At 43.2% G+C, this 13,372-nt stretch overlaps 1 protein-coding gene and 1 non-coding gene across 3 annotated transcripts; one reads left to right on the forward strand and one right to left on the reverse strand.

Annotated features, from left to right (window-relative positions):
• Positions 1-7,918, reverse strand: PRMT5 (protein arginine methyltransferase 5). 2 transcript variants are annotated; one of them, XM_016205808.2, is made up of 17 exons: positions 7,809-7,918; positions 7,030-7,148; positions 6,641-6,726; positions 6,340-6,474; positions 5,820-5,932; positions 5,624-5,673; positions 5,249-5,412; positions 4,409-4,570; positions 3,893-3,970; positions 3,743-3,801; positions 3,535-3,657; positions 3,274-3,449; positions 2,175-2,284; positions 1,837-1,930; positions 1,545-1,661; positions 1,288-1,352; positions 1-543 (listed from the first exon to the last, which is right to left on the reverse strand). In XM_016205808.2, exons 1-17 carry the CDS (start codon positions 7,916-7,918, stop codon positions 391-393), a joined length of 1,914 nt encoding a protein of 637 aa, XP_016061294.2. In that variant the 3' UTR covers positions 1-390. The 2 variants fall into 2 exon arrangements, with proteins under 2 accessions (XP_016061294.2, XP_016061296.1); XM_016205810.2 differs by lacking the exon at positions 7,030-7,148 and having other exon boundaries at positions 7,809-7,897.
• Positions 7,919-8,260: 342 nt separating this feature from the next.
• TRNAR-ACG (transfer RNA arginine (anticodon ACG)) lies at positions 8,261-8,333 on the forward strand. Its single transcript has one exon. It is a non-coding gene; the product is annotated as a tRNA-Arg (tRNA).
• The last annotated feature ends 5,039 nt before the right edge of the window (positions 8,334-13,372 follow it).

The raw sequence follows: 13,372 nt of genomic DNA on the forward strand, positions 1-13,372 counted from the left end.
TTGGAGCACGAAAGGCCATAACTTCACTTTATTTGTATTTTCTCCCACACAAAACCATCAAAACAGTAAAAGAGATGGGCAGGGAAAAGGCTGAAAATATGTTCAATCTGCACCTTCTCAGGGCTATTCCAGAAAACACTTGAGGCTGAGGGCCTGTCAGAATAGCTTCAGATCCAGCACTAATTCCTCATGCCTTGGCCTGGAGTCTTCACAGGTTGGTGGCTTCAACGTTGTAATTAATTCTCCTTTGCCCACCTTGATGTAAGGCAGGAAAGCAGAGTGAAATGCTCCTCTCTGATGGGCAAGGGGAATCAAAGCCCACAGATATACTGCACCTTCTATGCTATAGAAGCAGAACCTGAAATTGCTTCTGGACATTTGCAGGCTTGGCTAGAGGCCGATGGTGTATGAGCGGCCTGTGGGATTGTGAATAGCAGAACAGACCGGTGCTGTCACAGCCCACTCATACCACACCTTCTTGGAATTGCTGCATCGCCAGAAACGCACACAGATGGTCTGGCCTTCACGCACCGTAATGGGCTGCTGTAAGAAGACAGACAGAATTTCAGGGTGGAGCTAATGAGTTATATGTGGCAATGTACTGAGCTAGGTGTGGAGATAAAGTGATAAAACATGACATCCCAACCCTCATGAAGTTTATTTGAAAACTATCAGAACAAATAATCAGAACTGAAAAATTAGACATTAAACAAATAATCTAAAATGTGATCAGTGCTGTGAACATATACAGGGGGAACACTAACTTAGTCTAGGAAGTCAGAATGTTATCTGACAATAAGAAAGTTTAAGGAAACCTGAAAAATATGTTAGCTGGATGAAGAGGTAAGCAAAGAATTTTATAGGCAAAGGAGAAAGGTATGAAAGCCTGAGGCAGGAAATAAGATGGGGTATTAGAGGAACTAAAAGCCACTCCATTGAACTGAAGGAGTATAATCAAGGGGACAGTAGCTGGAAAGGTAGGCTAAAACCAAATCACACCAAGTCTTACAAGCAGTGCTCAGGATTTTGACTGTTACTCTAAGGACAGTGGGATGGGTTTTAAGCAGGATAGAGATATAATCAGATTTGAGTTTTTAAAAGATGACTCTTACTCAAGGTAGAAATTAGAAAAGCAGTTAGAGGAGATGTGGGGAAGTCACGTAGAAGGCCACTGCAGGTATCCCAACATTTACAACTGGGATCTGAGCATGTGAGAGCAGTAGGACATGGGTCATAGCTAAGCATCATCCATAACCCAACAGCCTAAGTTTTAAAGGCGATTCCTACCTTAATGGGGAAGAAGATAGGAAACCATGAGAACATCCCAGGAGAGTGAGTCTCTGGACGGATACCTATGTGGACAAAATAATGAAAAAATTGAGGTCTCCATAATTGTGTTTTTCGACTAGGTTGAGAAATCTTTTGGATTACTTTGAAACAAGTAATCAAACATCCTGGGCTCCCTGTAATTCTAAATGAAACATGTTCTTGAGCTTCCCAGGTAGTACATGCTCATATCCCACCATCCACTGCCCCAAACTCACTCAGAGTGATGTCCCCATAAAGCACAGTCTCAAAGTAGCCTGCAAAGCCATGCAGCACTGTGTTCACCTCCACGGGAAACTCCAAGGTACAGTAGCGGTTGTTGTCAATCATAGGATCTGTCAGGGAAGAATTGTATGGGTGTCAAAGGGCCAGAAGTCCGAGACAACTTGGTAAAGCATTAGCAAGAACAAGGGAAGCTTAGACAGGGTAGACGCAGGACAGCAAGGGAAAAAAATAGGTAGGGGAACTCTTACCCACCCAGGAAGAGGACAGACACATGCAGGAACCCACCTCTGTTGGGATGGCTGAAGGTAAAACAAGGCTGGGGCACAGAGAGCTGGTGGAAGTTGTGCAGTCGTACCACATAAGGCATCTCAAACTGGGCCTGACCCAAGAGAAAGAGAGCAAGAGCTGGAGAAGACAGGTAAGAGATACCTATTTCCTCAGGGAAAGAAGCTCAAGTCTGAGGGACACAGAAAAGAATGAAAACAAACTTTCACTTCGGCTACTTTCCCACATCCCAACTTCTCCACCTTGCCATCTTCTGCAGAGGAATAAAATAATTGGTGATAATACAGAAAAAGAAAGGATTAAAGAAAGGAAACCTCCAGAAGAGGGTGGCTCTTTACCTCAGGGTCACGGTCCTTTTCCCGACAGGCTCGGACCTCATTGTACAGCTTGGAGGAGGAGATAGGAGCCAGAAAGGAGGTGTACTCCCCAGGGATGCTCACACCATCATCTGCAATGCAGGAGGGCTACATTAGTTCCCAAGGGATGGAAATGGTAAATTTGTACTAACTGAAAGCTCAAAACTCACATATCCAAACAAATCCAGGCAGCTCAATGTTGTTACATCCCCAGGCCAACCTGCTCCTAACTCCTGTCACAATGATTCCACTTCCAGGTTAATTTACAGAGTCACACAAGATTAAAACTTCCCTGGCCAGTTTGCTCAGCAGTGGTTAGTATGTCAGCCATGGACTAAAGGGTCACAGGTTCAATTCCAGGTCAAGGGCATGTACCTGGGTTGCAGGTTCGATCCTCTCTCACATCAATGTTTCTCTCTCTCCCGCTCTCCCCCTCCCACTCTCTAAAAAAAAAAAAAAAATCAATGGAAAAATATCCTTGGGTGAAGATTAATAAAAAAAAAAAAACCAAAAAACTGGAAGGGACATAAGATATTCCAATTGAGTGCTTTTAACTTTTGTGAGGTCACAAAGATCTTTGAGATCAAGCCCAACATACATATCACAGCAGCTCAGGGAGTCCATAGACCTCAGATTAAGAGCCTCTGCTCTAGTCCACTCCCCTCATTTTATTTTCTTTTTAAATATGTTTTTATTGATTTTAGAGAAAGGAAGGGAGAGGGAAACGGAGAGAAACGTCAATCAGTTGCCTCTGGTACGGACAACAGGGATTGAAGCCACCAACCTTGGTATGTGCCCTGACTGAGAATCAAACTGGCAACCTTTCAATGTACAGGATGACACTCAACCAACTGAGCCACACCGGCCAGGGCTACACCTCTCATTTTATAGATGTGAACACTGAGGTTCAGAAAGATTACTTCATTTCCTAAAGGCACTGACCCAAGTCCAACCCTCTCCCCCTAAACCCTGTAACCTCCTCCTAGGCTGCTGTCTCACCCACCCCCCATCCCCCCCACCCCCCAGTCTTCCCAGCTGACAATCCAATCCCCTTACTCAGTACACCCCAGCCTGGAGGCACCTTTTAGGAAGTGCTGGGCTCCATCTAGGCACTCAGGTGACAGTTCATTATCAGCAAAGGAGCCCAGAAGCTCACTGACAATGATGTCTGCTTTCTCTGGAGCCACCCATTCCCGCATGTCCGATGATACTACTGTCACCTGGCTTCCCCATTCTTCAAACTGCCAATTCTCTAGCCTAAAATAGAGATGATACGAGTAAGGACACCATAAAAAAAACTGGCACTGAGGACAAACTTCCCAGCAAGAGGGTTGCTACTCACGTCACCACAGCATTAGGGTTCTTCTCGACTGCATACAGCTTTATCCGCCGGTCAGCCTGCTTGGCTGCCCTCAGGGAAGCATTCACCAGGGGACCCCGGCCTGCTCCCAGCACCATCAGCACCCTAAGAAAGAAACAGGCAGTTACACTGATTCAGCATATAGAGAAGTAGTCGCATAAATCTCCAGGATTGTGGGGAGGGTACTCACTGAACATTGGTGTCCTTCTCTTCATTTGGCACTCGGTCTAACAGACATTTGTAGATGGCCTGGTGGGACACAAGAGAAGACCTCATGGCTATAATCTCATCCTCACCTAGGTCATTCTGTGCTTTACCCAATCTGGGACCCACACTGTACCTGCTGGTATTGAGAGTATTTGATGGGGTCCTTCTCAAACACTTCATATGTCTGAGATTCCAGATTGTCCATCAGTGGCTGATGAATGAGAGGAAACAGGCAAAATAAGTTAGCCAGTTTCTGGAAAGGACAATGCATCAGAATACGAAAGCCTTTCCACCACTGCCTCTACTGCCTCCTGAACTTTGGCAGGATTTTATTTATTATTATTTTCTCTTTAACGCTCACCCGAGGGTATTTTTTCCACTGCCTTTCAGAGAGAGTGGAAGGGAAAGAGTAAGAGAGAGAAACGTCGACGGGATCAATTGGTTGCCTCCTGCACGTGCCCTGACCAGGGCCAGGGATTGAACCTGCAACCGAGGTACGTGCCCTTGGCCAGACTCAAACCTGGAACCCTTCAGTCCACAGGCCAACGCTCTAACCAGCTAGAGCTTGGCAGGTTTTTAAAATACCTGCTCTAAAGAGAGATTCCCCACCCCACCCTTCAATCTCACTCTCAGTACACTCCAGACCTACCTGGAGTGGGGACTGCAGATAGTCTTCATAGCCCTTGGCAAAGAGTTCATAGGCATTAGGTGGAGGGCGGTTCTGGCTCAAGTATTCCAAGTACTGGAGGTAGGAGCAGAACTCCTTCTCTGAGTGGTGGTTGGTGCCTGTGATGATAAACTGCACCTCCAACTGTGAGAGAAATCAGAGCATCAGATACAGTCCTAACATCAAGATTCTGAAATGAGCCAGACCGGTGTGGCTCAGCGGTTGAGCATCGACCTGAAAACCAAGAGATCATGGTTCAATTCCTGTTCAGGGCATATGCCCAGGTTGCGGGCTTGATCCCCAGTCAGGGTGTGGAGGAGGCAGCTGATCAATGAATCTCTCTCACTGATGTTTCTCTCTCTCTCCCTCTCCCTTCCTCTCTCTGAAATCAATAAAAAATATATTAAAAAAAAATAATTCTGAGATATTATGGCTTATGGCCAGAGTTGTAGCATAAAATAAGTTCCAGCAGTTCTCCAAATACCAACAAAAGCACCATAATGCTTCAATGAACTTAACTTTAAAAGCCCTCTTATGCCATATAAGCATCAGCCTGGCTCAAAGGGCCCCATGGATCCTTGCTGTAACTTCTTAAGTGAAACCCTCTGCAAAGTCCTCATGAGACTTTGAGGTAACTTTTTAAATGTTTCTGGGGCTCCTACTGCCATTTGCCTTTTTCTTCTCCAGACCCCCAACTTTGCTGAAATCGTTCTCCAGAAACCAGGGAGGAAAGGAGTCAGCCCCACAGGAAAAAGCATCACACATATGGGAATAAGGCAAAAGGATTAGCTGGAGCACCCTTAGAACCCTTCTACCACCCACCTTGAGCAGCCTGAAGACCAGCCTCTGGTGCATCTTAGAAAGAACAGGAAATCCCTTCTTATTGGTCAGGAAAATGCTGGTGGGAAGAATGGCTGCTTTGATGGGCTCCCCAAGCCAACGATCAATGACATGATTAGATGGGAGGTCAGCTCCAATTTCAAGAGCTACACAAGGGAAAAGAAAAACCTGTCAATTACTGCTAGGCAAAAAGCCTTTTCTTGCTCTCTTGTGCAAGATCTGTTTATTCCTTATAAGCAAGACATTCTGAGGCACAGAAAAATAGCAAAACTGCCCAGCAGTCAAGTCTACATGAAACTTGATTCTTATTCACAGGTCAGAGAAGAGATACCTATCCTAGGACCTTCATAGACTTACCCACCGCAATCCTCTTGCTATAGTCACACAAGGTCCGGAAATTGTGCCACCTGTCCAGAGTCGAACACAGAAAAATACCATCAAATACATATGGCCCATCAATCACCATAGCTCAAAGAGACCATCTTAGAGGTTCCATCCTGTACTTCCCTTCACCCTACCCTTTGCCCTGGTATAGTAGCAAAAGGAGACATACCACATCCATGTCTTCTCTTCTCCACTGTACTCCTCTGTGTGTGTAGTTGGTACATTCTCAATTATATCATCTCTCAGGTCCTCTGGTGCCACCAAGGGTACTCGCATCCAGAACTGTACATGAACAAGTACCCTACTTAGAATTCATTTGGTCCAGAAAGCTTCCCTCAATTAAAAGATCTTAATCCAGAGCTCAAGTTAATCCATTTACATGTTTTCCCCAAATTTGTGATTATATACATCTGTGTATATATATATACATATATATATATGTATATATATATACACACATACATCTTGTATATATCATTATGTAAATATCATCCTTGTCCTTTACTTCAAATATATGTTGGTGGGGATAACTGTATCAATGTCTGCTCACCACTTTTAGACAAAGGCAGTTAGTACTGACATTTCAGTTCTGCCAAACATACCCTTTAACAAATGGCTAGGAACAAGAAGGTACATAGCACACCCGGACTACCATAATATGCAGCAGGAAAGGAAGCCCTCAGTCATACCATGGAGGAGTGGTGGCCAGTGTGAATGTGGTTGGTCAAAACTCTGGCCAGGTTTGTGTTATCTTCCTGATTTAGTGGCAGCAAGAAAGCTGGAAGACCCAAATATGCTCCAAAATTCAGCTCCTGTAACATGGCCTGGAATGTAGATCAAGAGAAAAAGGTTAAGAGCTAGCAACCCAAATGGTTTTAACTGCATTATATCAGAGTTCCTGAGTTATGGGGGAAAAACTTCCTTCCCCACCCAGGTTGGTTACAAACCTAATCTTTAGAAAGATCCAGTGGAGAAGTCAAATAGCCTTACCGCCTCAGAGTTTCTGCGGATCTTTTCCACTTTTGAGTCTGGACGAATCCATGGAGAAAGCTTTCCCACAATTAGGGTATTCCAGTCTGCACTCCCCCACCCAAGAAAAACAAAGATTGAATGAGGTTAGGCACTTTACTCATTCAATTCCTAGTTCTTAACAGGGAATAGAGTGTAGAGAGACAAAGACTTTTTCTATCACAGATATGGGATAGCCTGATGAAGATTAGGAAACTAAGGCTTTTAGCAGGTAAGCAAGGAGAAAACAAGTTATCTATATCCCAGGGACTAACCAATATATCTAAGCCAGAAAAGGAGAATAAGGGCTCTGATAATGCAGAAGTTGTTACTGCCTCTAATAATTAAGGGTTATGTGGGATGGTCCCTACCCCTTCCTGACAGCAGTAGGTCTGATCGTGTCTGGGGGCCCGGTCGATTCTTAGCAGGTTCCTGAGTGAATTCCCTCTTGAAACGCGGGTGGAAGACAGGCATGCAGAGGAAATCAAACCTACAACCGCGACAGACCCAGAGTCATCATGTAAAGAGCAGCAGTGCCAAGACATCCAAGCAATTGGATTAGGCTATCTGGATTCTGCACAACCCTTTCAGCTGCCACCATCAGTCAACGGACAGGAACTGCTGAGTCCAGTCCACCCTGGGGGCATATCACTTCCGCTGCACTGTGCCTCAATATCTCCACAAAACACAGCCATGGAAAAGATGAGTACGGAGAAAAGATGAAAATCCTCACCAAGCGGATTTTCTACTGGGCTGTCACTGGTTTTCCAGGACTGTCACATCCAGATCTGCCCCAGTACTGCCCATGGCTCCCCCTTAAAGGTTTATCTCTTCTCTCCCTAGCCCCCTAACACTTCCTCTCACTTTCAGACAATTTCGCTCTCCAGGGCCCTGGAGATCTGCACCCCCCTTTTTGGATTTACCTGACAACTCCCCCGACTTTTGGGCTCAGTAACCACACACCCCAATAAGTTTGTTTCCAATGCTCCAGGGCCGAGGTTTCTCCCCACAAGGTGTACTGGTATCCCACCCCCAGCCCATCTTATTCACTCCGACCCCCTCACCCCTGCCTCTCTGGGGTGACTAGCCTGCCTCTCTCCGTCCCTGAGTTCGGACCCCGCAATCCGCCCGCGGGAATCCGAGCCCTCACCCCTGCTTGGCCACAGCCCCCAGTGTATCAGCTATTTCGGGGACGCAATTCAGGTCCCTGCCGCTGGACACGCGGCTCCCACCGGCAGCTCCAACCGCCATCGCCGCCATCTTTTCCCTCGCCCAGTCCACGCCGGGGTTCCTTAATACTAACAGCCAATCACGAAGCGAGGAGGAGGGGCAAGCCCCGGAAGGCGGGACGAGTCGCCCTAACAACCAGAGCATCTTCTCGGGCTCTTCCAGAAGTGGCCCTTCCCGCCAATCCGCGGGCTGTACAATGGCATACGGCGTGGCTCCGAAAGATCGACCAATCTTAGGGTCTGGTTTTTGACGAGCTTCAACATCCCATAATGCCGTATGTAGTCACAGAATCTCGTTGAGAAACTACACGTCCCATGAAGCCCTGCAATATAAACTTGAAGTGCCATCGCCAAATCAAGCTCAATTGTCTTAGGGCCAGTGGCGCAATGGATAACGCGTCTGACTACGGATCAGAAGATTCCAGGTTCGACTCCTGGCTGGCTCGGTGAGACGTGTAATTCCTTATTGCACTAAAGTGTTCCCTTTTCTATACTAAGGTTTCCTCACTTTCTTCTTTCTCCCTCATTTTCAGGTCTTAAATTGAGTTCTTCAGCTATCTTATGTCAGCTTTTTCCGTTACCTAATTAAAATGTGGTTCCTGTGTAACTACTTAGGTCCATCTGAACCCGAGGAAACTGACTTAATGGCTATTGCTCTTAAAATAGGCTTCATATGGGCCTTAGTGTGTTATGTTTGTAAACTGATTGTGGCAACTCAGCCACTAGTTACTCATGATTCTATATCTCAAACACAAAATGTAAATAAACACCTAAACACAAATACACACAGGAAGATAGAAAAAAGAAATTCATGGTGAGCAGTTACAATAGAGAGGAGTCATGAACAGCCTGGAGGAGGCCTGAGAGAATCTCTACGTTTTCCTTTGTCCATACCTGATAGAGGGATGGAAAAGAAGGAGAGGAATGAAGAAAGGAAAGACATAGGGAGGAGAAAGGGAATACCAGAAGGCAGACCCTAGCAGCGGCAATGGAAAGAACATAAGGCCCTAAGCAGGAGGCATTGACAGAATTTAGGGACCGACTGGCAGAGAAATGTGAGAGAGAGAATTCTAGTCAGCGTTCTGACCTCTCTGAGACAAGAAATGAGAAACTGTTCTGGGATAATCAGGTTATGGGTTTGGAACTGCTGAATTGGACGTCTAGGGGGCGCTGTGTAATAGAGAGTTGGATGAACAGTGACCTGAACCAGACGAGATCTGGAAATAGACAGAGAGGTGGTAGTTAATGCAGCCGAGATTAAATGAAATCACCATCGCCCATGGGGGACAAAGCCCAGGGAAACAAGGGAAGGGTGTGGGTAGGATAAACAATAAGGATCCCTTGTGCAATTTAAGTGCACCAAAAAAATAAAAATCCAAAAGTCCAAGAACTAAGAAAATGCCTGTGAAGTCAAAAGGGGTTGGAGGTGCTTTTGTCCCACCTTAGGCTTCATTCGATTCCTGCAGGTATTATTATTATTATTATTAGACTTTATTCCTTAGAACAGTTTTAAATACAGAAAAATTGAACAGAAAGTACAGCAAGTTCCCATATGCCTCCCACAGCTTTCTCTATTACTTTTTTTGTTGTTATTGATTTTAGGGAGAGAAACACTGATTCATTGATTCCATTTATTTATGCATTCTTTAGTTCATTCTGACCGGGGATGGAACCCACAATCTTGGCATATTGGGATAATGCTCTAACCAAATGAGCTACCCAGCCAGTGAAGCTTTCTCTATTATAACCATATTATTATTATTTTAATATATCTGTATTGATTTCAGGGAGAGGAAGGGAGAGGGAGAGAGAGAGAGAAACATCAATGATGAGAGAGTCATTGATTGGCTGCCTCCTGCACGCCCCCAATTGGGGATTGAGCCCATAACCCAGGCAATATGTCCTGACTGGGAATTGAACAATGATCTCCTGGATCTTAGACAGATGCTCAACTGCTGAGCAATGCTGGCTGGGCTATTATAAACATCTTAACATCACTATAGTACATTTATTACAACTCATGTACCAATATTGAAAACATTATATAGTTTATTCAGGTTTCCTTAATTTTTACCTAATGTCCTCTTTCTGTTTCAAGATCCCATCCAGGATACCATATTACAAATAGTGGTTATGTCTCCTTAGGCTCCTCTGGGCTGTGACAGTCTCTCAGATGTTACTTGTTTTTGATGACTTTGAGGAGTACTGATCGGATATACTGTAGGATGCTTCTCTATTGAAATTTATCTGATGGTTTTCTCATGATTAGAGGGAGAGGGAGATCATAAAGTGCCATTTTCATCACATCATATCAAGAGTATGTACTATGGACATAATTTGTGACTGTTGATACTGACCTTTATCACTTGGCAGAAGTAGTGGAATTACACTCTCCTCTTCCCTCTTCTGTCTTATACTTTTTGGAAAGAAGTCACCATATACATCCCACACTTAAGCAATGGAGAGTTATGCTCCCCCTCCTTTAGGGTGGAGTGTCTACAATACTTATTTGGATTCTTCCCTGCAGGTCTTATGAGTAGGTGGTTGTCCACAGGCAGTGGATGAGTGCTCCGCTGACATTTTCAGAAGTATAAAAAAGTTGTTGAGGATGCTTGCTTGTTCTCTGCCCCAGCTGTGACCAACCAAACTGCATTCACAGAAGACTTAGTAGATGTTGTTTCTTCTTCAGAAGCTAATTATCTGGGTCTTGGACCATCTGTGCTCCTGGCATCTTCCTCCTCATATCAGACTGGCTCTGTTGGTTGTTAAATTACCCATCCATGAGTGAGGGGGGGGGGTCTATAAAACAGTAATGTCAGCTTTACCATCAGTTAAAATAATTTTCAAAAGGATTTGTGTAAAAAGAGCCTAGAATTTATGACTGTTCTTAAAGTAAGTTTAGATGGGCTGAATTTCATTTGTCTGTTATGTCTTTGTTTTTTTCACTCAAAATGGCCTCAGCTATAAAGAAAGCATAGTGCTGAACAATTCCCAGTAAATCCATGCTACCTTTCCTACAGCACTTTCTTGTCTTAAAAAAACAGCATGTAGCCCAGCTGGCATGGCTCAGTGGTTGAGCATCGTCCTATGATCCAGGAGATCTCTGTTCCATTCTGGGTCAGGGCACAGGCCCGGTTGTGGGCTCCATCCCCAGTTGGGGGGCATGCAGGAGGCAGCCAATCAATGACTTTCTCATGGATGTTCCCCCCCCTTCTCTCTCTGAAACCAATAAAGATACATTTTTTAAAAAAACTAACAGCATGTACTGTGGGTCTGCCTATATGAGCTATCGAGAAGCAGAAGGAAAGGACTGAAAAAGAAATAGAGAACCTTGTAAAGGACTCTTCCTAGGTAATAAAATCAAAGCTGGCGAAGTCTCTCTATGTCCTGCTTCATCTGCTCTGCCATCCATGCCGAAGTCGTGTGCTCAGAAGCATAGGAATCACTGTTATATACCTACACTGGATGTAGGCCTTGGCTAGGATGAAGATAGATGGTAGAGCAAAAGGGCAAATATCCTGGGTGAGAAACAATGTTACTTTTCTCCAACAGGAGCCAGTGACCAACAGGTCAGAGCACTGGAAAGTGTTCTCTAAGGGAAGGGGTACTGACTCCCAGATCACATTCCAATGGGCCCACCACATTCCTCACCTTCAGGCCCAGCTCTTCTACCTGAGCTTGTTTTTATGTCCTTGTGTAAACACCTCCAGCCCACTTTAAACCCTCCTTTCAGTTTCTCTTGTGCTGCCCTCCTCCCTCAGCACTTACCTCCCTCACCAGGACCACCTTCACTCACCTCTGTGCCTGCCCACCCAGCTGAACTCTTCAACACCAAAATAATGGCCCATTTGACCCTCCTACTGCTCCAAATTGCTGCTTCACAATCAAGGCTGTCTTCCAGCCACAAAAGTGGCAGAGTTACTGAGGCAAAATAATCTGTGCCGATTTGTATTCTCTTCCTTGTCATTTTCTATTATACAGTATTTATCTGTCAAACAAAGTAGAAACTGTTCTAGAACATAGAAAAAGATGGAAAACTACCCAATTTGTTTATGAAGCCAGAATATACCTAATATAAAAACCTGTCAGAAATAGCACTCTTCTCTCTCTCTTTCACACACACACATTTTGGATCAATCTCACTTATGAATATAAATGCAAAATCCTAAAATATTTAAGATTAACACATAAAATTCAACACTATATTAAAATAATAATTATATACAACAACCAATAAGGGTTTATCCCAGAAATTAACACAAGGTTAGGTATTAGAAAATTTATTTATGCAATAGGTCGAAAATAAACCAAACAAGAAAAACACTTGATCATTTCACCATAGTCACCAAATAGAGCATGGTAAGTTAATTCCATTTTCTATAAACATTCTTAATAGTCTTAATATTCTTCACATATAAATATATGTATGTATATATATGAAGTCAACAATTGATGTAGAGATAAAATAAAGACTGTCTAATCTCATCACTGTACTTAATATTCTGAAAAATTTAATACAATAAGACTAGACATTTAAAAAGAGGGAATTATAACTTTTGGAAAGAGAGGCAAATTTATCATTATTTGTCAGATTATATGCTGTATACATAGAAAATTCGTGAGAATCAATTCTAAAATAATGAGAATTCATAATAGAATTCAGAGATGTCACTTGATATGTGACAAATATAAAACATTTGTAGCTTTCTTATATACTAAGAATAAAGACATAATTAATAAAAAATATCCCAATAACATGATAGTTAAGATCATAGCTTGTGGAGCCAGATGCCCTGTTCATTCATTTGCTAACCATATGAACCTAACCCCTCTGAACTGTTTCCTCATCCGCAAAATGGGAATGTAAATCTCATAGAGCTGTTTGAGGATTAAATTTGTTAAAACAGTAAAGCATTTAGAACCTACCCTGCATATAGTAATGTTAGTATTTTCTCCATTCACAGTGGTTACAATAACACCACCATAAAAAACTTACCTGTAACACCGAAAAAATATGGGGAACCTGTATAGAGGCAATTACAAAATTTTGCTGAGATATACAATGAGAGACTGAAAAAAAGTGGAGAGATAAGACATTCTTAGAAAAAAATGAATCTTATAAAGATATTGACTCATCACTTTTACAACATTCAATCACAATTCTAATGGAATCTTTTGTTATTTGATAAAATGATTCTACAATTAATTTGTAATAAAAAGAAAAGCAAAAAAAAAAAAAAAAAGTTAAAAACCAGAGAAAGGAGAGGAAGTTTGCTCTATATATTAAGCACTTTACCTCAAACCCTTTATGAAAATAAGCAATAAATAAATAAATAAATGCTTAGAATGTGCAGTTGGCACGAGAGACAGAATCAAAGAGCTAAACCAATAGCCCAGAAACAGACTAGTTGTATGTGTATGGGTGTGTGATGAAATATATGAGTTTAATTTGTGATAACAACTAACATTTATTGAGCCCTTATTT

This window comes from Miniopterus natalensis, chromosome 1, assembly GCF_054644295.1.
Source record: "Miniopterus natalensis isolate mMinNat1 chromosome 1, mMinNat1.hap1, whole genome shotgun sequence".
NCBI classification, from domain to species: domain Eukaryota; kingdom Metazoa; phylum Chordata; class Mammalia; order Chiroptera; family Miniopteridae; genus Miniopterus; species Miniopterus natalensis.